Source organism: Prionailurus bengalensis, chromosome B2 (genome assembly GCF_016509475.1).
Source record: "Prionailurus bengalensis isolate Pbe53 chromosome B2, Fcat_Pben_1.1_paternal_pri, whole genome shotgun sequence".
NCBI classification, from domain to species: domain Eukaryota; kingdom Metazoa; phylum Chordata; class Mammalia; order Carnivora; family Felidae; genus Prionailurus; species Prionailurus bengalensis.
Window position 1 is genome coordinate 57376876 of NC_057349.1, and position 26922 is coordinate 57403797.

General features: G+C 38.0%; 1 protein-coding gene across 1 annotated transcript in view; it reads right to left on the bottom strand.

The window, feature by feature from the left end:
- LOC122490471 (protein eyes shut homolog) overlaps positions 1-18419 on the bottom strand; it is a 29720-nt gene extending 11301 nt beyond the window's left edge. The window contains exons 1-2 of the mRNA XM_043593170.1: positions 18294-18419; positions 3165-3385 (exon numbers count right to left, since the gene is read on the bottom strand). Coding sequence (XP_043449105.1) covers positions 3165-3385; positions 18294-18365 — 293 coding nt within the window. The 5' untranslated portion in view covers positions 18366-18419. The remainder of the gene's footprint in view (positions 1-3164; positions 3386-18293) is intronic.
- Between the last annotated feature and the right edge of the window lie 8503 nt (positions 18420-26922).

A 26922-nucleotide genomic window follows, 5' to 3' on the forward strand; every position in this document is an offset into this window, starting at 1 on the left:
ATTCTGGTTCTCCTTATGAGTTGCTACACAGACTGCTGGAATGCCCTATTATGGTTTACTATTGGTATTTTAGACAAAACAGGAAAGAGTAAACATACCATTCTTATTCTGATAATCTTCCCTGTAGCCCTATAGCTATCTGTGCTCTTCTTGGATTAAACTTTTGACCTCCAAGGGGCTGTTCTTATGATCCTTCTGAGAAGTCTATTTTTGTTGTTGTTCTGAAATTAGCCAACTCCAGTGTATTATGGTGTTGGTGTGCATAAGGAGATGCTGGATTGGAAGTTGTAGTTGCCATGGACCAGCATGTCCTGGATGCAATAACGCAAAGAGTAGTTTTGGCAATTCAGCATTGGTAATCAAGATAGCAATCATGTTGTTCAGAGGATGTGAAGAGTGTTTTATTTGGGGTTACAGCCAGCTAGTCTCCATTTCACTAACAATAAAAGGCACATACAGATCTGGAAGACCTTAAATAGTGCTTGCCAAAATCAGCTGTCATTTGAGTGGATTTCTCTGGAGTAGGGATTGAGAGGTTGAAAGACTGAGAAATTGATATGGAAAGCCAGAATAATGTATATGATGGAAAACAGATATTTTTGTGTGTGTGTGGGGGGGAGGAAATTCACTCTAAGGCCTTAAGTGCTGATAAAGCTTCCATACTAAACTGAAAGCTGCTTGTGTGCAGGATAGTGTCTTAAATATACATCTTCGTTTCACATAGTACTTTCCCTCAGTTGGCCTTCAGGCAATGTTTGCTGAAATAAATCTAAGAGAATGAACCTAGGACTATTTATATCTATCCTACTAGAATAATAATTTTTACTTTTTTTTCAAATACATATTAAATAACTAAAACTGGAAGTCATGTGAGGTTCTCTGGTTTATGAAAATAAGAGATTTATTTTATTTAGCATGTATTTGGCTTACAGTATCTCTGACAGTTATTGTTACAAAGTAAAACTAACTCTTACCTATTCTCCGAGTTGGTGATGTGGACACTTCTGTAGAAAATTAGAGTATAATTGTTTTCTATTGCTGTATGGCAAAATTACCACAGAATTAGCAACTTAAAACACATTTATTATCTTATTTTTTCTGTGGGTCAAGGGTTTAAGGAAAGGCTTAACTGGTCCTCTGTATAAGAGGCCCCTAAGCTTCAGTCAAGGTGTTGGTCAGGTTGGGATCTTATTCAAGGTTCAATTGGGAAGGACCTGCTCCCAAGCTGAAGTGGTTGTTGGTAAAATTTAGTTTCTTGCAGTTGTAGAACTGAGGGGTTCAATATTTGCTGGCTGTCAGCTAGAGGCCACCTTACTGGTTGTTTGCTGGAGGCTATTCTCAGTGCCCTGTCACATGGACCTTCTCCAAAATGCTTCATGCTTTATCAAAGTCAGCAAGACAGAGAGGGTCTCCTTGCAAGATGCAGCTACAATCTTATGTAACCTAATGACATAATTGACGTTTCACCACCTTCTGTTGGTTCAAAGCAAATCATAGATCCTACACTAAAGGAGAGGGAATCATACAAAGGCATGAACACTGGGAGAGGGATAATGGGGTCTATGTTAGAATCTGTTCATCATATATAAAAAGAGAGGAAACACAATTCTTGTAACTTTTATAATTCTGTCAGTGGTAAAGCCTCATTGACAATATTTAATTTAGGTTGAATGACACAAATATTTCAGACATTAGTAAGTCAGTAGGAAAAGCTGTTTTCCTGTTTCTATTTCACTTAGTTACACAACAGTTAATTTTCCTTCAGGGTCCTGAAGGTTATCTTACTGGATAATTTTTGCATTATTATATGTTTTAAAAATAATTGCTATTAGCGGGTTCACTATAAAGCAGACTACTTATTAAATAAGACCTTAGTTTTGTTTCTTTCAGAAAAATAACCACGACCAAGGAAGTTAGCTTCACTCAAACTCAAAATTCACTCTTTTCAAGTCTTTTGAAACTTCATCTGTTATGTTTTTCTTATATGAATTAAGTCCTAATTGCTGGTGTCATTTTACAAATGTGTAAATCAAGGCACACACTTGGGCAGAGCTAATCAGAAGCAAAGGGTTTAGATACCCCAAGAGTTGATATCCTCTTTTTCCACTACACTATGCTTTCTCCTCAAATATTAGGTCAGAGTGTGATTGTTCGGTAAATATATCACCTTGACTTTATCATACCTGCCCATTCCTCTGTTCCTGTCTTTGGCCTGTGGTTCTATGTTGTTTTTCATTTCCTTTTCCACTGATTATTTTCAGAGCCCATCTCTGCCTACCATTCCTATCTACTCTTGCGATAAATTTTTTTCTCTTTCCCACACTATGCATACAGATGTTTACTTTTGTGGAGTCATTACCTACTTGATACCTTGCCCCTTAGAAACACTGAGGTGAATTAATTAAGATATTTCCTGTGAGATTTGGTCAATTTTTCCTTGACTTTCATTAATATAATCTGTACATGCTTTACCATCCTCTCTGTCATTATTTGTAGCCCTGAAAAAAAGATTTCTCAGAGGATTAAAGAAATTTGGGAATATGTTCTACACTGTCCAAATGAGACTCCCTCAGGGTTGATTCACTTAAGACATTTTAGTGGAGCAGAAAGTAATTGTAATTAAAATCTTTTTAATCTTATAAGAGCAGGATGAATCTTTATTTCAAGGGAAATAAGGTATATAGGCTTTTTCCTCCTTGACATACAGATTGCAAATAAAAAGAAGAAACAGATATAAGTATTCTTCTCCATCTTCAATCTTAGAGATCTGAGTTGATCTTTTATATTTTTGAAGATGAAGCAAAAAAATGCTATAAAAATTAATGCATCAAAACCATTATCAATGAATAAAAATCTGTCATTTATATATTCCAAAAGCAGAACACCTTGGTAAATTATGCTTGAATCTATCTGAAATTGCCAAAATCAGGTCCAGTTACCTAGTTATTTTCAGAGGTCAAGTATTTCTTGACATTGGAACCACAATATACAACTTTCTTTGAACAAACAAGTATCCACCACATGTGTGAAACACCTAGATGATGCATACACAAAATTGGAAGTTCCAGACCTTTCCATCACCCAGATGACAGTGCTGCTGGTTTTTGTTGTTTTAAGAATGGAGTCAAGAAATATAGGTTAGAGTTCAAGAGGCTAGAACTAACCTGATGCAGGTGCCATTGTTGTGGCATAGATGACGAGCACACCATGGGACATGGCAGTTCTCGATGTTCTTTCCACGTAGTGCTTCATCGATGATGAAGAATTCTTTGTTGTTTACTTGAAGCTCTTGAATGCAGCCATTGAACCCATAAATGTGACCTGCATTCTTATGGATCTTAGCATCTTCTGGGATATGGCCAAGGTACATTGATTCAAAATGCACCTATAAGAAAAATAACAACAAAAATATCTGATCAGGTGTTGCCAGATTATACGAGAAAGACCTAGAATGTTTTGTTCTGTAAGGCATGTTTTAATGTATCTTTCTGTGTAAAACAGGTTGTAATTGTTGCTTAGTTTTGTCACCTCTATTAGGTGGTAGGATAAGTTACCTTAGGAAAGGGCCCTTATTTTATATTTCTTTTATAGCTCTCACAATACATAATGAAATCTTAATTTTTTAAAAAAAAGGGCATTCAATAAAACTTGTTGATTGATTACTCTGAAATGTATTTTGGAACTGAAGTGTTTGAATCTTAATGTAAATATTAGCAAATAATAACTGATAAGGAAAATAGAGTCTTGTTAATTAACTATTGTTAGAGATTGAATTGTGTTTCCCCCAAATTCCTATGTGGAAGTTCTAACCCTCAGTAGCTCCGAATGCGACCTTATTTGGAAACAGAGCTTATACTCGCTGACCAGAATGATGATAAAATCACTGGCACGATGTAAACTGCTACTTAATCTCTCTTCCCACCCTTCAGTAACGTATATAAATTGAATTCTCATCATTTGTATGTATATAAAAAGTAACTTTCCCAAACAGGAATTTATGAATACATGTGAATTCTGGATGAAGTGGTAACAAGACCCTGATCTTCAGGGCTGTTGGCATACAAAAGGTGCGTGCAGCATTTGTGCAGTTTATGCCTCTGATGTCCTTATCCCCAATACACATTCATGCACTCCAAACTGATACCTGAAAAGTATCCAGATTGACATTACAGATCCACTAAAATGGAAAACTATCATTGCAAGAATTCTGAAACTAGAGCCAAATAATTAAGTTAGGGCTCTAAGGGGAGGAGAGAATGGGAAATGCTCAGTAATGTCACCTAATGTTTACATTAATATGCTCTGGTTTGATGCAAATGCACTTTTAGAGAACAGAGCATGTTCAATTCTAGGAACATCAAAGCATCTCCATGACCCATAATAGATCTAACTAACTCTATTATTTGAGCTCTTGTTCTTTTTTAGTGACTCGAGTTCTGCTTCTAAAGGCATTCCTTAATTTTGTATGTGTGTACTTTATAAAAGATTCAGATATACAGTCACCCAGAGGATGACTATCTTCGGGCATAGTGGGGTGGAAAACTCAAGGTGTAATAATAGGCCCTCTTGCAGTACAGGAGTATTTCTGTTTGTTTTCACATCCTTTCTCATATGCTAAGTCCATTTATATTACTACTCTAATAAACTATTAGCAAAAACTCTTTTATCAATTTAAAATAAGTAACTCACTGCTAATGCAATCTGGGATCTACCATGAACCTGTAGAATCAGTGAATCCAAGGCCATGACCTTCTCTCACCGAGGATCTTTGACATCTTTGTGTATTGATCACACACCTGGAACAGCAAACCTCTCACAGCTTTGACAAGTGTGCTGTTTTAGCACAAAACTGATAAAGGATGGAAGAATATCCTCCTCTTCTGTCAGCAGTAGTCAGATCTGAGGGAAAGTCTATAGAGCTATCTATGATTTATTAGACCATTAAAAAACACCCAAACAATGAAAGTAGATGGCCCTTGTATTTCTTCTGATCTGAGGCTCAAGCTTAGTTGGAGTCCTGAAATGTCTGAAAAAGCTGCTGCCATTGACTGAACATAGATAACCATTAAAATGGTTGACTTCCTCTATCCCCAGACTCTTAATTATCCAGGAGCAGCCTTTTGTGTGTATAATCATTTCTAAGGAGACAGGTCTTTAAAATAAGTCTTTTCTAATAACTTCTTGTGAATCAGACTATGGAGAATAGAGTCTGACATGAAGATATGATCTTACAAGATAAAACCACAGAGAACAGACATGGATAATCAAGGAGGAATCATCAAGATAATGAAAAATATGAATGGTGACTGAGGGAAAAGGACTCCACAAATGATAAGAGTGAAATAAGCATTCCCTTTCCTCCCAGAGTTTTCTCTTTAAAGGAAGAATATAGTTGCCCTTTTATAATGTGTAGGAATAAAATAAGAAGACAGGCAAAAGGGTACAAACTTCTAAAAACTACAGAGGTGGAAACAGGTAAGAAGCTGCTTTATCTCTTCTTTATTCTGTTTTAATTTAAATTTAGACTTTGGAGTCTACATATATTTCTGTAATGATATCTTGATTCAATGTTTAGTTTTGTTTTAAAGCCTCAAATCTTAAATTAAATAACTTTTATGTTAATAGGAAGGTAACTAACGTAGTTTTTACTTAAGATTAACTACTGGAGTGTACTTGTCTTTACTCAAGAATGTGATGACTTATAATTGAAACACTGACTTTTATTTGGGTGTTGTTACTAGATTTTTGTCTTTAATATTATCTGAATTGAATGCTGACAAATTCAAAACCAGAAACATCAAGTCTTGGAATGGGATAAGAGATGCTGTGTAAGGTGTTTGGCAAGAAGGATTTATTTAAATTACTTCTTACATATGGTTTATCTTAAATTTTTAAAAACTTTAGAGGCATTTAATGAAAGGGGATCGAAAGGCAGAACCAATATTTATCTTAGAAGAGATCTAACTCACTCTCTCTCTCTCTCTCCTCCCCATAGTAATCTATGACCATACAGTCTCTTCCATATTAATTTTAATCCCTTTGGGGTAGGGCCTCTAACATGGTCATTTTGGGATTCCTTCAGAGTCCATAACAGTGTCTTATAAATAGGAGGTTTACTATGGGTTTTTACAAATGACCTGATTTATGACACTCAATCCTGGTTTGTGTGTGTGTGTGTGTGTGTGTGTGTGTGTGTGTGTGTGTTTTACAGTTTCCTGTTTAATTTCTAGGCATCTTCTTCTACTTTATGCTGCCTTATAACCTTGCTGTTTCACTAGATTCAGTCTCCAGGAGGTCCTCACTGGATACCACTCAAGAAGGAATATTAATATCACTTTAATTCTAATATAGCTTTCAATATTTAATATATATAGCATAGAGTGCCCAATAGTGCTTATATGGAAATTCTTCAATTTCTTATGAGAATAATGTCAAGTAGCTTACAAAAAGAGTTTTTTTTTTTAATTTGATAAATAGAAATGAAATCCTCATTAGTTCTTTACTTTCCAGTTAAATCTTTGATTCTTAAGGCTTTCCAGGCTAGAGAATGTTCTCAAAATAGTATCTTCTCCCTTTGTCAAAGAAAAAACCAAACTTCAGTGAAGCAATCAATGAACTGAGTTGCTACCCTGTGAGCACAGTGATATAGGGAAGTAGAGATACAAAAAAGAAAAGGATATGGATTATTTTTGTCTAAATGGAAATTTAATGTAATCTTGGAAATGAAATCATAAATAAATGAAATATTTAGAAAATATAGTATACAGATCAGCAATATGGCAAAATAAAAAGCTCTAGCTACTCCTTCTTTAGGGAGACACTAATTCAACAACAATACACAGACCAAATCCTTTTGTGAGAAATGAGTAGACTGAGTTAAGAAGCAGTTGTACCCCAGGTGAGTATGAAACCAGCTGTTATTGAGGATGACAGGAAAATCTGTGGCACTCACTGGCCAAAGCTCTCCCCCAGACTCAGTGAGGTATAACTAGAAGAAAACTTCCAGCTCCTAGTTTCTCTCTGGGGAGGGAAATAGAAGAATGGAACATATATACTATGTGCAGACTTTTCAGGGACTGACCAAGGGACTAGTTTCCGTTTTGTCTGAATCTATGTGCTGACAGGAAAGTGTGCCAGGTGTGGCGCTACTGAGACCAAACGCAAAGTTTGGAATAACGTGAATTCACTCATTGTAGATGTCCCCTGCAGCTCAGTGGGAAGGGTAGGCAAAACCCTCCTAACTCCTGACTTCTCCCTAGCAGTGGCAAGAGTTGAAGTGTGCACCCAAAGTAATGTCTTTTCAGGGGGCTGAGTGAAGAATGAGTTTGTCTCCCCTGTCTTGATGGGACCCGGCCATCACTGAAACAAAAGACGGCCGGATGCTGTGTTGCTGCTCCAGAGGACCACTGATGCAGTAGACTGAGGCTGATATAATTTGGTGGTCTCTCATAGGGGCCAGAGCAGGGGGGCAGGGTAAAGAAGAGTAGAGCATGTTTCTAACATTATGGCTTTTCTATGGGTTTCTTGAGTGACTGGTTTCTATTTTGCCTGACTTGGAAGTTCTGCAGGACCCATGTACTCTAGAAACTCTGGGGCTGCTGAGAACAAAAGAGAAGTGGGTGGCTTGTGGTAGGTAGCTCCAGAGAACCTGCAGTACTGCAGACACCAGAGGGAGCAAAACACTATGAATACCTGGAAAAGGAAACTGGCAAATTGCTATAATAGCGAATTTATACACACAAGTCCAGAGAAGATACATGCACAGGTTTGAGAGGTTCCCAGACTCTCAGGCTGATTGGTGAAGATCTTTTCCTATACAGAGCCAGTCCATAATGACTGGGAGAGATGTCTGTTTTTTCTATAGTGTAGATCTCATCACGAATTCTACAATGTAAAGGAAGAAATGGGGGAAAAAAATCAAAGGAACAAAAGAGGTCTCCAGCAACCAGCCCTAAAGAAATGGAAGTACCTGAGAAAGAATGAAAGTCACAGTCATGAAGATGCTCAATGAGACAGGAAAATGAAGCATACAGAAAATGAAAACATCAACAAAGAGAAAATATAGTAAAGAATCAAGCAGAAATTTTGGAGCTGAAAATACAAAACTAAATTGAAAACTTTATTAGAGGGGTTTCATCAAAAGGCTTGATCAAGCAGAAGGAAAGAATCAGCAAACTCAAACTCAAACCTCAAAGATAGGTTTCTATGAAATTATTCAGTTAGAGGAGCAAAAGGAAAAAAAAAGATTGAAGAAGAGTGAGGAAAGCCTAAGGGTCGTATAAGATGCTATCAAATAGAGCAATATGTGCATTATGGGAGTCTCACAAGGAGAAGAAAGAGAGGGGCAGAATACTTACTTGAAGATATAATGACTGTTAATAAACATGAGAATTTTAACTTTACTTATTCAAACATTTTCTTACTTGATTCTTTTAGTTGGAATGAAGACAAAAATTTATAGCTGAATTAAAAAAAAATAAAAGATACTGAAAATTTCCCAAATCTGGGGTAAAAAATGGACATCTAGATTTAAGAAGCCCAGAAACGACCACAAGAAAGAACTCAAAGAAGTCTACACCAAGACACATAATCAAATTGTTAAAAGTCAAAGACAGAGAATCCTGAAAGCAGAAAAAAAAAGTGACTTATCACATAAAAGGAAGGCCCATAGGACTATCAATGGATTTCTTACCAGAAACATTCAAGGCCAGAGGGAGTGGGATGATATACACAAAGTGCTCAACCTCCTCCCCCCACCCCAAACTGCCAAATAAGAACACTATATCTGGCAAAACTGTCCTTTAAAAATGAAGCAGAGGGGCACCTGGATGGCTCATTGAGTTGAGTGTCCAGCTCTTGATTTCAGCTCAGGCCATGATCCCACAGTTGTGGAATCAAGCCCCATATCTGGCTCCATGATGAGCATGGAGCCTGCTTGAGATCCTCTCTCTCTCTCTCTCTCTCTCTCTCTCTCTCTCTCTCTCTCTCCCTCTCTCTGCCTTTCTGCCCCTCTCCCCTGATCATGTGCTCTCTCTCTAAAATAACATTAAAAAACAATGAAAACAAACCAAATAAACAAAAGCCGAGGAAGCTTATCAAAACTAGATCTACCTTACAAGAAATGCTAAAGGGAATCCTTCAAGTTGAAATGAAAAGGCACTAAACAGCAACATGAAAGCATATGAAAATATAAAGCTTTTTGGGAATGGTGTATATATAGATTAGAGCTCGAAGATCAAGCAACTGAAGTTAAGATGCTATTAGCTTAAAATACATTATTATAGTTGTAAGATGTTGTATGTAAGCCCTATGATAACCACAAAGACACTATACATATAAGATACAAAAAAGAAAATGAGAAAGGCATCAAAGTATGGTTCATACACACACACACACACACACACACACACACAAATCAATGAAACACAAAGGAAGAGAGCAAGAGAGAAAACCAGGGATAAAAGAATTATAAGACAAAATAATTAATGGAAATAGCAATTTATTACTTATCAATAATTACTTTAAATGTAAATGCAAACCCTCAATCAAAAAACATAAAGTGACTGGGTGGATAAAAAAAGATTAAAAAAAAACCAATATCTGACATATTCTGTCTATAATAGACTCACTTTTGATTTAAGGACACATATAGGCTGAAAGTGAAAGAAAGGAAAGAGATATTCCATGCAAATGGTAACCAAAAAAGAAAAGGAATGCCTATAGGTTTTCAGACAAAATAGACAAGTCAACTTGTCATAAGAGACAAAGAATGATAATTATATAATGATTATCTGGGTCAACTGACCAGGAAGATATAACAATTATAAATGTGTATGCATTCAACATCAGAACGCTCAAATATATGAAACAAACATTGACAAAACCAAAGAGAGAAATAGCAGCTCAATGATAGTATGAGATTTTAATATCCCTTTTTCAATAATGGCTAGAACATCCAGAGAGAAGATAACAAGGAAACAGAGGACTTGAACAACACTGTAGAACAAATGATTTCCTGGATATAGCACCAAAATCACAAGCAACAAAAGCAACAAAAGCCAAGGGGGACTATGTCAAATGAAAAAGCTTCTGCACTGCAGAGGAAACAATCAATGAAATGAAAAGGAAATCTATAGAATGAGAGAAAGAATTTGCAAACCACATAGCTGATATGGGGTTAATATTAAAACAAATATAAGAAACTCCTATGCCTCCAAAGCGAAAACAAATAGGGTGGTTAAAAAACTGACATGAGACTTGAATAATTTCTCCAAAGACATATAAATAACCAAAAGATATGTAATAAAGATGTTTAACATCACTACTCATCAGGGAAATGCAAATCAAAATCATAATTAAAAACCATCTCACATTTGTTAGGGTAGTCATAAAAAACAACAGAATATAGCAAGTGTTGAAAAAGATGTGAAAAAACTGGAACCTTCGTGCACTGTGGGTGGGAATGTAAAATTGTGCACTTGCTATATACAACAGTATGGAGGTTCCTCAAAAAATTAAAAATGGAAGTATCATATGATCCAGCAATTCCACTAATGAGTATTTATTGAAAAGATAGGGTGCTTGGGTGGCTCAGTTGGTTAACTGGCTGACTTCGGCTCAGGTCATGATCTCATGGTTTGTGAGTTCGAGCCCTGCATTGGGCTCTGTGCTGACAGCTTGGAGCCTGAAGCCTGCTTCGGATTCTGTGTCTCCCTCTCTTTCTGCCCCTCCCCTGCTCGTGCTCTCTCTCTCTCTGTCTCTCTCTCAGAAATAAATAAAAACATTAAAAAAATAATGTAATGTAATGTAATGTAATGTAAAATGTAATGATCCAACAATCCTGTACACTAGTCAGAGCTCATCATGAAAAGGGTACTCTTTTTTTTTTTTTTTCCATCATGGTTGACTGTTTTTATTTTATTTTTTTTATTTTTTTTTATTTATTTTTATTTTTTTTTTCTGAAATTTATTGACAAATTGGTTTCCATACAACACCCAGTGCTCATCCCAAAAGGTGCCCTCCTCAATACCCATCACCCACCCTCTCCTCCCTCCCACCCCCCATCAACCCTCAGTTTGTTCTCAGTTTTTAAGTCTCTTATGCTTTGGCTCTCTCCCATTCTAACCTCTTTTTTTTTTTTTTTCCTTCCCCTCCCCCATGGGTTCCTGTGAAGTTTCTCAGGATCCACATAAGAGTGAAACCATATGGTATCTGTCTTTCTCTGTATGGCTTATTTCACTTAGCATCACACTCTCCAGTTCCATCCACGTTGCTACAAAAGGCCATATTTCATTTTTTCTCATTGCCACGTAATATTCCATTGTGTATATAAACCACAATTTCTTTATCCATTCATCAGTTGATGGACATTTAGGCTCTTTCCATAATTTGGCTATTGTTGAGAGTGCTGCTATGAACATTGGGGTACAAGTGGCCCTATGCATCAGTGCTCCTGTATCCCTTGGATAAATTCCTAGCAGTGCTATTGCTGGGTCATAGGGTAGGTCTATTTTTAATTTTCTGAGGAACCTCCACACTGCTTTCCAGAGCGGCTGCACCAATTTGCATTCCCACCAACATTGCAAGAGGGTTCCCGTTTCTCCACATCCTCTCCAGCATCTATAGTCTCCTGATTTGTTCATTTTGGCCACTCTGACTGGCGTGAGGTGATACCTGAGTGTGGTTTTGATTTGTATTTCCCTGATAAGGAGTGACGCTGAACATCTTTTCATGTGCCTGTTGGCCATCCGGATGTCTTCTTTAGAGAAGTGTCTATTCATGTTTTCTGCCCATTTCTTCACTGGGTTATTTGTTTTTCGGGTGTGGAGTTTGGTGAGCTCTTTATAGATTTTGGATACTAGCCCTTTGTCCGATATGTCATTTGCGAATATCTTTTCCCATTCCGTTGGTTGCCTTTTAATTTTGTTGGTTGTTTCCTTTGCTGTGCAGAAGCTTTTTATCTTCATAAGGTCCCAGTAATTCACTTTTGCTTTTAATTCCCTTGCCTTTGGGGATGTGTCGAGTAAGAGATTGCTACGGCTGAGGTCAGAGAGGTCTTTTCCTGCTTTCTCCTCTAAGGTTTTGATGGTTTCCTGTCTCACATTTAGGTCCTTTATCCATTTTGAGTTTATTTTTGTGAATGGTGTGAGAAAGTGGTCTAGTTTCAACCTTCTGCATGTTGCTGTCCAGTTCTCCCAGCACCATTTGTTAAAGAGGCTGTCTTTTTTCCATTGGATGTTCTTTCCTGCTTTGTCAAAGATGAGTTGGCCATACGTTTGTGGGTCTAGTTCTGGGGTTTCTATTCTATTCCATTGGTCTATGTGTCTGTTTTGGTGCCAATACCATGCTGTCTTGATGATGACAGCTTTGTAGTAGAGGCTAAAGTCTGGGATTGTGATGCCTCCTGCTTTGGTCTTCTTCTTCAAAATTCCTTTGGCTATTCGGGGCCTTTTGTGGTTCCATATGAATTTTAGGATTGCTTGTTCTAGTTTCGAGAAGAATGCTGGTGCAATTTTGATTGGGATTGCATTGAATGTGTAGATAGCTTTGGGTAGTATTGACATTTTGACAATATTTATTTTTCCAATCCATGAGCAGGGAATGTCTTTCCATTTCTTTAAATCTTCTTCAATTTCCTTCAGAAGCTTTCTATAGTTTTCAGCATACAGATCCTTTACATCTTTGGTTAGATTTATTCCTAGGTATTTTATGCTTCTTGGTGCAATTGTGAATGGGATCAGTTTCTTTATTTGTCTTTCTGTTGCTTCATTGTTAGTGTATAAGAATGCAACTGATTTCTGTACATTGATTTTGTAGCCTGCAACTTTGCTGAATTCCTGTATCAGTTCTAGCAGACTTTTGGTGGAGTCTATCGGATTTTCCATGTATAATATCATGTCATCTGCAAAAAGCGAAAGCTTGACGTCATCTTTGCCAATTTTGATGCCTTTGATTTCCTTTTGTTGTCTGATTGCTGATGCTAGAACTTCCAGCACTATGTTAAACAGCAGCGGTGAGAGTGGGCATCCTTGTCGTGTTCCTGATCTCAGGGAAAAAGCTTTCAGTTTTTCCCCGTTGAGGATGATGTTAGCTGTGGGCTTTTCATAAATGGCTTTTATGATCTTTAAGTATGTTCCTTCTATCCCGACTTTCTCAAGGGTTTTTATTAAGAAAGGGTGCTGGATTTTGTCGAAGGCCTTTTCTGCATCGATTGACAGGATCATATGGTTCTTCTCTCTTTTTTTGTTAATGTGATGTATCACGTTGATTGATTTGCGAATGTTGAACCAGCCCTGCATCCCAGGAATGAATCCCACTTGATCATGGTGAATAATTCTTTTTATATGCCGTTGAATTCGATTTGCTAGTATCTTATTGAGAATTTTTGCATCCATATTCATCAGGGATATTGGCCTGTAGTTCTCTTTTTTTACTGGGTCTCTGTCTGGTTTAGGAATCAAAGTAATACTGGCTTCATAGAATGAGTCTGGAAGTTTTCCTTCCCTTTCTATTTCTTGGAATAGCTTGAGAAGGATAGGTATTATCTCTGCTTTAAACGTCTGGTAGAACTCCCCTGGGAAGCCATCTGGTCCTGGACTCTTATTTGTTGGGAGATTTTTGATAACCGATTCAATTTCTTCGCTGGTTATGGGTCTGTTCAAGCTTTCTATTTCCTCCTGATTGAGTTTTGGAAGCGTGTGGGTGTTCAGGAATTTGTCCATTTCTTCCAGGTTGTCCAATTTGTTGGCATATAAGTTTTCATAGTATTCCCTGATAATTGTTTGTATCTCTGAGGGATTGGTTGTAATCATTCCATTTTCATTCATGATTTTATCTATTTGGGTCATCTCCCTTTTCTTTTTGAGAAGCCTGGCTAGAGGTTTGTCAATTTTGTTTATTTTTTCAAAAAACCAACTCTTGGTTTCGTTGATCTGCTCTACAGTTTTTTTAGTTTCTATATTGTTTATTTCTGCTCTGATCTTTATTATTTCTCTTCTTCTGCTGGGCTTAGGCTGCCTTTGCTGTTCTGCTTCTAGTTCCTTTAGGTGTGCTGTTAGATTTTGTATTTGGGATTTTTCTTGTTTCTTGAGATAGGCCTGGATTGCAATGTATTTTCCTCTCAGGACTGCCTTTGCTGCGTCCCAAAGCGTTTGGATTGTTGTATTTTCATTTTCGTTTGTTTCCATATATTTTTTAATTTCTTCTCTAATTGCCTGGTTGACCCACTCATTCGTTAGTAGGGTGTTCTTTAACCTCCATGCTTTTGGAGGTTTTCCAGACTTTTTCCTGTGGTTGATTTCAAGCTTCATGGCATTGTGGTCTGAAAGTAAGCATGGTATAATTTCAATTCTTGTAAACTTATGAAGGGCTGTTTTGTGACCCAGTATATGATCTATCTTGGAGAATGTTCCATGTGCACTCGAGAAGAAAGTATATTCTGTTGCTTTGGGATGCAGAGTTCTAAATATATCTGTCAAGTCCATCTCATCCAATGTCTCATTCAGGGCCCTTGTTTCTTTATTGACCGTGTGTCTAGATGATCTATCCATTTCTGTAAGTGGTGTATTAAAGTCCCCTGCAATTACCACATTCTTATCAATAAGGTTGCTTATGTTTATGAGTAATTGTTTTATATATTTGGGGGCTCCGGTATTCGGTGCATAGACATTTATAATTGTTAGCTCTTCCTGATGGATAGACCCTGTAACTATTATATAATGTCCTTCTTCATCTCTTGTTACAGCCTTTAATTTAAAGTCTAGTTTGTCTGATATAAGTATGGCTACTCCAGCTTTCTTTTGGCTTCCAGTCGCATGATAAATAGTTCTCCATCCCCTCACTCTCAATCTAAAGGTGTCCTCAGGTCTAAAATGAGTCTCTTGTAGACAGCAAATAGATGGGTCTTGTTTTTTTATCCATTCTGATACCCTATGTCTTTTGGTTGGCGCATTTAATCCATTTACATTCAGTGTTATTATAGAAAGATACGGGTTTAGAGTCATTGTGATGTCTGTATGTTTTATGCTTATAGTGATGTCTCTGGGACTTTGTCTCACAGGGTCCCCCTTAGGATCTCTTGTAGGGCTGGTTTAGTGGTGACAAATTCCTTCAGTTTTTGTTTGTTTGGGAAGACCTTTATCTCTCCTTCTATTCTAAATGACAGACTTGCTGGATAAAGGATTCTTGGCTGCATATTTTTCCTGTCTAGCACCCTGAAAATCTCGTGCCAATTCTTTCTGGCCTGCCAAGTTTCAAAAGAGAGATCAGTCACGAGTCTTATAGGTCTCCCTTTATATGTGAGGGCACGTTTACCCCTTGCTGCTTTCAGAATTTTCTCTTTATCCTTGTATTTTGCCAGTTTCACTATGATATGTCGTGCAGAAGATCGATTCAAGTGACGTCTGAAGGGAGTTCTCTGTGCCTCTTGGATTTCAATGCCTTTTTCCTTCCCCAGTTCAGGGAAGTTCTCAGCTATGATTTCTTCAAGTACCCCTTCAGCACCTTTCCCTCTCTCTTCCTCCTCTGGGATACCAATTATGCGTATATTATTTCTTTTTAGTGTATCACTTAATTCTCTAATTTTCCCCTCATACTCCTGGATTTTTTTATCTCTCTTTTTCTCAGCTTCCTCTTTTTCCATAACTTTATCTTCTAGTTCACCTATTCTCTCCTCTGCCTCTTCAAGCCGAGCTGTGGTGGTTTCCATTTTGTTATGCATTTCGTTTAAAGCGTTTTTCAGCTCCTCGTGACTGTTCCTTAGTCCCTTGATCTCTGTAGCAAGAGATTCTCTGCTGTCCTCTATACTGTTTTCAAGCCCAGCGATTAATTTTATGACTATTATTCTAAATTCACTTTCTGTTATATTATTTAAATCCTTTTTGATCAGCTCATTAGCTGTTGTTATTTCCTGGAGATTCTTCTGAGGGGAGTTCTTCCGCTTGGTCATTTTGGATAGTCCCTGGCGTGGTGAGGACCCGCAGGGCACTTCCCCTGTGCTGTGGTGTATACCTGGAGTTGGTGGGCGGGGCCGCAGTCAGACCTGATGTCTGCCCCCAGCCCACCGCTGGGGCCACAGTCAGACTGGTGTGTGCCTTCTCTTCCCCTCTCCTAGGGGCGGGATTCACTGTTGGGTGGTGTGGCTCGTCTGGGCTACTTGCACCCTGCCAGGCTTGTGATGCTGGGGATCTGGCGTATTAGCTGGGGTGGGTAGGCAAGGTGCTCGGGGGCAGGAGGGGCAGGCTTAGATCGCTTCTCCTTAGGTGATCCACTTCAGGAGGGGCCCTGTGGCAGCGGGAGGGAGTCAGATCCGCTGCCGGAGGTTTGGCTCCGCAGAAGTGCAGAGTTGGGTGTTTGCGCGGAGCGAGCAAGTTCCCTGGCAGGAACCGGTTCCCTTTGGGATTTCGGCTGGGGGATGGGCGGGGGAAATGGCGCTGGCGAGCGCCTTTGTTCCCCACCAAACTGAGCTCTGTTGTCAGGGGGCTCAGCAGCTCTCCCTCCCTTTGTCCTCCAGCCTTCCCGCTTTCCGAGCAGAGCTGTTAATTTCTGACCTCCCAGACGCTAAGTCGCGCTTGCTGTCGGAACACAGTCCGCCCGGCCCCTCCGCTTTTGCAAGCCCGACTCGGGGGCTCTGCTTGGCCGGCGAGCCGCCCCTCCGCCCCGGCTCCCTCCCGCCAGTCCGTGGAGCGCGCACCGCCTCGCCGCCCTTCCTACCGTCTTCCGTGGGCCTCTCGTCTGCGGTTGGCTCCGGCGACTCTGTTCTGCTAATCCTCTGGCGGTTTTCTGGGTTATTTAGGCAGGTGTAGATGGAATCTAAGTGATCAGCAGGACGTGCGGTGAGCCCAGCGTCCTCCTAAGCCGCCATCTTGCCGCAACTCCAAAAGGGTACTCTTAATCCCCTTTATCTGTTTCACCCATTCACTCACCTGCCTCCCCTCCTGGCAACCTCTAGGTTGTTCTTTGTATTCAAGAGTCTGTGTTTATTTTTGTTTGTTTGTTTGTCTCTTTTTTTCTTCAAAACAAAAGCCAATTTTATTCTTACCATCATAATCCACTAGACAGTGTTGAATCTGTTGCAGCAGGAAATTAAGTGTATTATAAAAGGAACAACAACAACAACAAAGCGTGGGAATCAGAAAATCTGGGATCAAGTCTCTTTCCTTATCACTATGAAATTTTGGACATCTGATACTCAGTTTTATAAGATACTATCTTGTAAAAGAGATAATAATTCTTACTTTGGAGAGTTCTTGTGAAGATCCAATGAGATAAAATATATAGCCATAATTTGAAAAATGTAATGTGCTCATGCAAATGTTAGCTATTCTTATGTGCTTCTTTAAGATGCTTGTATATGCTCAATATGGGAAAAAAAAACTACATAGAAAAAAATAGAAATAAAATGAAATTTCCAATTCATTAGGGCCCTCCACACTGCCAGCTTTAAAGTGCACTAAAATTAGCACTTTGGAGCTCTAATTATACAGATTAACTCTCCATGATGATCAAATGAACCAGGAATTCTTTATCTTAAATGTATTTCTATAAAGTCATACTAAGAAGCATGTAACCAACCACATCATTAAAATTAAAAGAATTCAGCGAATTGTCTGGTCTCTGGAAGGACAACCATCCATCCTCTCTTCTCTAAATTTTGCTTCATTCAATGTTTCTAAGAAAAATTCTCTGAGAAGGGACTTTTTAACAGCACAGTACAAGCACTACCATAGCCTATAAAATGCATTTTTAATTACTGTTTTGTATCTTGCTAATCTTTTTTTTAATGTTTTTATTTATTTTTGAGACAGAGAGAGACAGAGCATGAGCAGGGGAGGGGCAGAGAGAGAGGGGGACACAGAATCTGAAGCAGACTCCAGGCTCTGAGCTGTCAGCATAGAGCTGGATGCGGGGCTCGAACTCACAGACAGTGAGATCATGACCTGAGCTGAAGTTGGACGCTTAACCGACTGAGCCACCCAGGTACCCCGCATCTTGCTAATCTTTACCCATTCCTGTGCTGTGTTTTTCATCAAGCATAACATATTATATGCAAAGTGTGAGACGAAGATCAATTTCTTGTTAAATTTAATAAAACTTTTATAGCGACAGGCAGTATTAAATATATTTAATTGTACCTAAAGTATCAGGGATGACTATTCTGGTGTTTTGTTGAGAGCTTTTACAAGGAATATGTTCAATAAAGAAATATGATGTGTATTTATTAACTTAAAAATAGTTATTTGAAATATTGAGGGCACACTTAGTAATGTCTGGAGCTAGATATTTGCATAACTACCTGAGACACATGGGATATCACTGTGTCTTTCTTCAGTATTGGAGGTTTTCCATCTGCAGTCACTTCAATCATACACACACTCTGAGAGCTGCCCACAGGGATTGTGTAGCTAAAAACAAAACAGAAGAGGCCATTATTGCATGTATTACTGGCAAGAACAGGGTAACTTCACACATGGATGGTAAGTACTTCTTCAATGAGAGAGGTACTTTCTGGATCATAATAATCCTGAAATATGGCCTCAACCAAGTGTGAACATTTTAGGATAGATGAAAGATATATTTCTTTTCTTATGCTGAAATTTTATTTTCCTTCTCTTTCTATCTCTAAATCAGGACTTGAAATGCTTTCAGAAAGTTAAACCCCCACAAAACCAAAAGAGCTTTCTGTATAAGTAGCTAATAATAAATTTTAAGTGCTAACAGTGGTGGACATATGGTCTCACTCATGTAGGAGACTGTTGGACAAGTAACAGCAATGTTAAATGATGCAAACCTGCCTAGGTAGAAATTTCCCCTCCCTGGCCTCCAGGGGAAATAGAAATGGAATAAGAAATGAAAGGCTGCCTACCCTTGAGCAGTGAGATTACAATGTGATATAGTTATCAGAACTCAGAAAGCATGCTGCTAATGTACTGGCATGGTACTGTGTCTCAGAGATAAAGAAAAGTATAAGGTTAAGGGAATTTGTAGAATGAATAGCAGAAATGACCAATACACAATTGAAAATTTATCACAGTTTATAAAGTGATACAATCAGATAAAAAGGTACACATACTAAAGTACTTGGCAAAAAATTAAATAGAATTTTAAAAGACAATTTAAATGATAGTACCCTGTCACTTGCCACATGTAATAATAGTAACTTGTCTTTTTAAGTCTATTCCATAGAGATATCAGAAATTCATTTACTAATATTAACAGTGGCTATTTCTGCATACTGAAAGTATGATCTTAATGCTCACTTTTGCTTTTTTGTATTTTCTAAATTTTAGACAATAAACACACCTAATTTTTACTTTTAATTTTGACCCACTGCCCCAGTTTGCACATGACTAAGACATTTTCCAGGATGCAGGATTTCTCAGTGCTAAAACAAGGTAAGTGCCTCGTACATCAGGATCAGTTGGTAATTCCACTTTTAAAAGAAAAAGTCAGTTTTATTAAAAATCATTAGTTAAAACACTTATCAATATTTTTCTTTTTTTTTTTTTTAATTTTTTTTTTTCAACGTTTACTTATTCTTGGGACAGAGAGAGACAGAGCATGAACGGGGGAGGGGCAGAGAGAGAGGGAGACACAGAATCGGAAACAGGCTCCAGGCTCTGGGCCATCAGCCCAGAGCCTGACGCGGGGCTCGAACTCCCGGACCGCGAGATCGTGACCTGGCTGAAGTCGGACGCTCAACCGACTGCGCCACCCAGGCGCCCCTCAATATTTTTCTTAAAATCAATTTTGGGGTCTAAGTTGAATGGAAAAAGCAAACCAGAACTTCCTTCCCCCACCCCCCCACCCTCACCCCCTTCCTCCAGAAAGGGATAGTGGTCATGCTGGTTTTCTCTTCCCCTTTACCTAGAAATACAAATCTGATATGGCCCTTTTAATACATTATCACACTACTTTTTGGGCCCCTGCTCCAGTTTACCAAGGACACTTCTAATTCTGATCAGATCACTGTTGAAGATGTTTAAATTCCACAAATAACCTCTAGAGTGTCGCATTTGTGTGAATTGTAAATTGTGGTGATATATGAAGCACATTTGTCATTATAGTTGAAATGGGAAGGTAGACCTGTACAGATGCTTTATTCTGGAAATGCAGGAAATAGTTCTCAGGGAGTGCACATGTCCTTATTAAGACATAGTAAGATCTGGGGCGCCTGGGTGGCTCAGTCGGTTAAGCGGCCGACTTCAGCTCAGGTCACGATCTCGCGGTCCGTGGGTTTGAGCCCCGCGTCGGGCTCTGGGCTGATGGCTCAGAGCCTGGAGGCTGCTTCCGATTCTTTGTCTCCCTCTCTCTCTGCCCCTCCCCCGTTCATGCTCTGTCTCTCTCTGTCTCAAAAATAAATAAAACGTTAAAAAAAAATTAAAAAAAAAAGACATAGTAAGATCTCGTTTTGTTTGTTTCATTCAGAGCTTGTTAAAATCTAACCATTAACTTCAGTGCTATAGAAGGAAGCTACTCTACCCTATTTACTTTCTGTTACCTCCTTCTTTTCTTCCCCTGGCCCTTCCACTAAATGGTTGATTCTATTGTCTGCTTGGTTTATGCACCATTTTGGAAATTGATGCTCTAATTTCACCAGAGATTTTTCTACATGTAGATTCTTATCATGTTCATTTTTATAATATCTCATTTTTGCTTACAGACCAAACTGTATGATAGGCAATGAAAAAATGCTCTATAAACAAATTTAGACATTATGCCACATAAATCATTTGAGGCATACATATCCCGTATGCCTCTCAAGTATTGCTGAGGCCAGCCAAGTCGAATGATTTAAAGACTTAAGGATCATATTTTGAGATAATTCATTGACTAGCTGAGTGATCCTAGGCAAACCACTTAACCTTTCTTCCCTAAAGTGTGATTATCCACAGAAGGGAGATAATCATTCTTGGTTCATAAATGGTTAGTGAGAATCACATTATTTAATGTACATAAATCATTCAGTGCTAATATTAAAATCCAAAGTTAAAGCAATTATTTGCTGACTAGACAGGGATCTCTAAAGAGATTTTTACGAAAATAAATTACACAGTCAAGATGAAGTGTTCATCTACTTCTACTAATATTACCTATAATGGGATTCAAAATCAAATACTCAGGTTGCATTACCTTGAAAACTAAAATTTGATGAAAGAAACATTTTTTCCAGTGTCTGTAACGTTCTTGTTCTTTGTATTTACAGTCTTTAATAGGCTAAACAATTTGGCAGAAAATTCCTATTTGGCAAGATAATTTATTTTTAAATTTTTAGAAGAGCGTGCTCAAAGTGGAAGTTCAGGGTATCCAAAACCAAGGGAAGGGTTGTACAAATGTAAACAATGGAGAGTGGATTGTTTAATCAAGTACTTTTATATAATTGAATGCTATGCAGCTCTTAAACAGGAGTTAGAATATTAACTAATGGCATAGAAAAATATTTGTATAGAATAGAAAAAGGATAGACAATTTGAGTGATATACCATTTTTATAAAAAATTATGCATAGAGATAATACTTGATGATCTACTCTCGCTAATATTAACAGTGGCTATCTGTGCATGCTGAGAATGAAGATGATTTTTAATTGGTCTTTTTTGCTTATTTGTATTTTCCATATTTTGGACATGGAACATACAATAATTTTAAATTTCACCTCTTAAAAGAAAAATTCAGTTTTATAAAAAAATTCAGGCTTTATTTATATAAAAACAAAAATAATTTATTGACATTTTTGTTTTCTTAGATTTCATGCTTTCTTTCCAGGTAAACTATCTTCATGTTAGGTATGTTAACTCTTGAACAACACAGGGGTTAGGGGTGACCACCCCTGCCCTGCATACTTGAAAATACACATACAACTTTTAAAAGTTAGCCGATAGCCTTCTGTTGACCACAAGTCTGACCAATAACCAACATGAACAGCCAATTAACACGTTTTATATGTTATATATGTTATATACTGTACTCTTACACTAAATTGAGCTAGAGAAAAGAAAATGTTATCAAGAAAATCATAAGGAAGAGGAAATAGCATTTATAGTACTGTACTGTATTTATAAAAAAAAATATCTGCATATAAGTGGACCCACACAGTTGAGACCCATGTTGTTCAAGGGTCGACTGTATTGCTTTCTGACAGCCTCTGAAATCTCTTCTTCTAGAATTTATGTTAGACACTTTTCAGAAGACAATTAAACTGTTCTCTAAATTTCTTAATCTTGCTTTCACATCTTTAAAATACTTTCTTAATTTCTCTGTCCTGTATTCTTCCTAGGCACCAATTTTTTCTGCAGCAGTCTCTAGGAACTATTTATTCTGTTGACAGAATTTTAATAAATTTTAAATTAAAAAAAAAATTTTTTTTCAACGTTTATTTATTTTTGGGACAGAGAGAGACAGAGCATGAATGGGGGAGGGGCAGAGAGAGAGGGAGACACAGAATCGGAAACAGGCTCCAGGCTCTGAGCCATCAGCCCAGAGCCTGACGCGGGGCTCAAACTCACGGACCGTGAGATCGTGACCTGGCTGAAGTCGGACGCTTAACCGACTGCGCCACCCAGGCGCCCCAATAAATTTTAAATTTTAATGAATATTTTATTCCCCAGGATTTTGAATCTTTTGCATCATAATTGTATAATTTATGCCTGATTTTCCTTTATAGATTCTCCTTTAAGACGAGTTATTCTTTCACTAATGTTTTCTAGCATCCCAGAAATATTTACTTAAAAGTTTTTGTCAGATTTTTCCATAAAAATGATTTTATCTAGAGTGATTCATGTTCCACTTGTTGATTTCCTTTGCTCCTTTCTCAGTGTTGCCATGTGTTCTGATACTGTGCTGTGCAGCCTCATTTTTAGTTTTTTTTTTTTTTCTCTTTCCCCTCACTTCCATTTTCCTTGTTGTGCTCATCATTAGGCAACCCATGTCTGCTTGACTAATGAGAACCCTACCTGATCTTCAGAGCATCTAAACCTGAATCTTGGATAATGTATATTTGGCAGTTCTGTTCTATGGTGATATTGAAGGTATCCTTTGGTCCATTCAGAGCTGAAAAGATTGCTTGGTACAGTTCTGCTCATGATGCTTTGGTTGTCTCTGTTCTTTGTAGGCTGGCAGTTTGCTAAAAGACAGAATCCCAGAGGACAGTCTCTCTTTTTCTCTGTGGGTAGATAGGTAGATAAATGATAGAGATATCACATGTATACTTGAATGACTAGCTTAAATTCCCTTATAGTTGCTGAGCATCCCTGTTTTTAGACCTAGATCTTGGCAGGCCTGCAGTCTTAGCTCTTGATGCTTTGCAGTTTTGTCGGTTTCTTGTCTGGGAAGATGTCTATCTTGTTTTTGAATTCGCTTTTGTATTTTCAGTTGTGTATTTTAAAATTTTCTATATTGTTGCTATGTGTTTGACACTAAGGAGGAACGTCAAAGTGTGATGTTACAGTCATCTTGACCAGAAGTCTCACTTTTTTTTTACAATAAGAAAAAACAACAATAAAGATAAAATTGAGTTATAACTTTTTTTAATGCTTATTTATTGATTATGAGAGAGAGAGGGAGGGAGAGCACACACATGTGGGGATAGAGAGAAGAACAGACTCTCAAGCAGACTCTGCAATGTCACTGTAGAGCCCAATGCAGGGCTCAATCTCATGAACTGAACCATATGATCATGACCTGAGCTGAAATCAAGAGCCAGATGTTTAACCAACTGAGCCACCCAGGTGCCCTGAGTCCTAACTTTTGAAGGGCCATGTAAATAGAAAGCTATCTTTAATCTGTGAGGGGTGGAATGAAGGGAAATTAAGCACATTGGAGGTGCCTTTATAATTTTGCAGGCTTTTAAATTTGGAAAGAATAATTTCTTTGGCTTTTTCCATCTCAGGTTGTGTGTGTGTGTGTGTGTGTGTGTGTGTGTGTGCGCGCTTTCACATTTCAATGCATCTGTCTCATGTTTTTCTTCAGTGGCAGATTTCAAAAGCACATAAGTAAAGTGGTTTGTCTTTCTTCCAGAGAGAAATAGGAAGTATGGATTTCTTTCTTCTCTAAGGTACTTATGTTTGATTTGTCAAATCTTGGAGTTATATGAGTCACTGGCATTATACCATAATGAAATTAAATGCTTTAAAAGGCCAATGTAGTGCTATGCTGAAGGCTCACAAAACATAGCTCATGCATAATTGTAGTAGCTATAGAATTTTAAGCCATGATATAAAAGTAACATAACTGAACAGCACCAACTGTGTCTAGGGAATATTGCAAAGTTGATGGCAATACTGAATCCTTCCACAGGTGCAAAATATGTTCTTTTCTCTTATCACTCACTGGGTTTGGTTATTATACAGCAATGATTCTAGCTTGTCTATTTTATTATTATTTTTTTAAATGTTTATTTATTTTTTGAGAGAGACAGAGCAGAATGTGAGTGGGTTAGGGGCAGTGAGAGGGAGACACAGAAGCAGAAGCAGGTCCAGGCTCTGAGCTGTCAGCACAGAGCCCAACGCAGGGCTCAAACTCACAAGCTGTGAGATCATGACCTGAGCCGAAGTAGGAGGCTCAACCGACTGAGCCACCCAGGCACCCCTAGCTTGTCTATTTTAAATTTTGGACATGAATTAACTTTGCTGGGTTTCTTTATTTACCTAAATTAGACTTTAAAAATGAATGTAAAAACAAGTTCTCTATATGGATAACCTTTAATATAGATAGCAGTTAAGTGAATCTCCAAGATAGTAACTATTATGACAAAAAATAACCAGCCTTAATGTTTACCACATGTTAAGTATTACTCTGAAATGAATAGACAACATTCACATTAAGCTCCAGCTTGGAACTTCCATTAAAAGAATCTTTCTGGCTAGATTTAGGACTGAGAGAGATTAACCTCAGTGTTAGCTGCTATGATCTCCACATTCGGCTCAAAGTTTCACTGGAGTTGTGAGAGTTAGCTCTGCATATGAATAGCTGAGATGGGAGACTCAGATCGGCAGATGGCAGTAAAGGTACATGGCAGAGATGGAGGCACTGAAAGGCATCTGCTCCCCACAGATAGGATCTAATTGACAGTGTGATTGTTTTAGGTCCCTGTTTGCAACAGGAAAACAGGGGAAAATATATTTAAAAGATTATACATCAGGCAGTATGGATGAAACTGTCCAGAGACATACAGTTTTCCTTACCGGTCATGTATCTAATGTGACTGTCATGGCTGTGTGGGCAAATGTAAGAAGATGCTGTTTACGACCACGAAGGTTTCATACAGCCCAATCAACACAGCCATACTGTTTGAGGTTGTTAATGTGACTCAGCACAATCTATATGTTAAATGAATGTAAAAAAAAGGATCAGACACAAAAATCACTGTTAGGCCCTTTGCCAAATAAAAGCAATGTAAACACACCAAAGGCACCTTGAAGCATGCCTTTTTATTTAGAGCACCAAAGAGCTGGCCAGGATGGCCACACAAACAGTTTGTACAAGGAATGCTGCCTGACCTCTGTCTGATAGGTGATTGTTACAAGGACTTCCTGCCTCTAGATGATTGTCATGAGATGGTCATTGGCTTTAGGTTATTTTATTTAGCCTTTTCTCTGACTGACAGATAGCCCAAATATCCTGAATAATAAATTACTGAGAAAACCGAGCCATTATCCTGTGAAGCACTGATACTAAAGAAAGAATCTGCAATGATTCCTGAAGACTGCTGGAGCAGGAACTTCATTTACACCCTTGATTAGCCAGAGCAGTCGTCAAGGGAACAACCAACCAGCTGTCATGAGATATCACAGATATTCCAAAAACTGTGATTTTACTTCTGACTACACTATCCAATTCATGTGCACTGGGATCTACAGCATATACAGACCAGAGATTTCATGGTCTCCTGGTAGCACCTACAAAAGTATAGACGGCCAGAATACCCTTGTTTTCTTTGCCCAGTAAAAACATTCACATAATGACTATTACAATTACACAAATTGAAATTTGTATTCAGAAATATTGTGTTTTTTGACCTGACATCTGGCTTTAATCTATCTGAATATCATGGTAAGAAGCTTCAATGGTGTGCTGGAGAAGGCTAGTACTGACTCACGAGAGCTGGTTTTGTGCGTTCTTTCTCAATTCACACATCTGTGAATTCATGTTGGTAATTTGAAATTGACCATGGTGGGAGTATTTATGCCTGGCAAATTGGCAAAGCTACAAATCATTCAACCCTTTATCCTCCCCTTTTTCCTCTAAGATCTTGAATCCATGGAGATTCTTGAATATTTCCTAGTAGGATTTAAGTATTCACTTAGAACAAGGGCATTAAGTTGCAAAGCTTAGCTTCATTGTTGGCATTTAATTTGGAACTTCAATAGGAAATCTGTTTTATTCATACTCTGTTCATAGCTCTAGGTTGGATCAGTTTACTCTGCTGATAAATGGGGGTTTTAAGAATATTACCCCTAAAACCTACACATACACAGTTTATAAATGCCAATTAGTACTTAGTTTTACCCTTCAAGTCTTGTTGCTCAATTCATTTGTTTTTAGCAATCTTGGGGTATATTTGTATCCAGTCCACTAAGTAAACAGTCAAAACTCAGGAGTTGAAAATACTCATTTCTGATCCTTTCCTCTTCAACCCCTAAACTCTCATATACACATATTTTGAGTTACCAAAGTTTCCCAAGTTGAAATAGCATTTGAAAAAAATCAATTTAATAATAGATTATTTCACCCAATTTGAACAAGAAGCCATTCTGATGATATGGGTATGTAGAGAGATTCACTTCTGTTAGCTTAGGAGTGAAACCAAAGACCAGTTTCCCTTAGGAAAAAACCATGTGCGTCCCTGTCATTTTTTAGAAGTATTACAGTGAGTGATGGCTGATTCTTACAAAATTGCCTTACCTAAATAATAAACGTGCGGTTTAC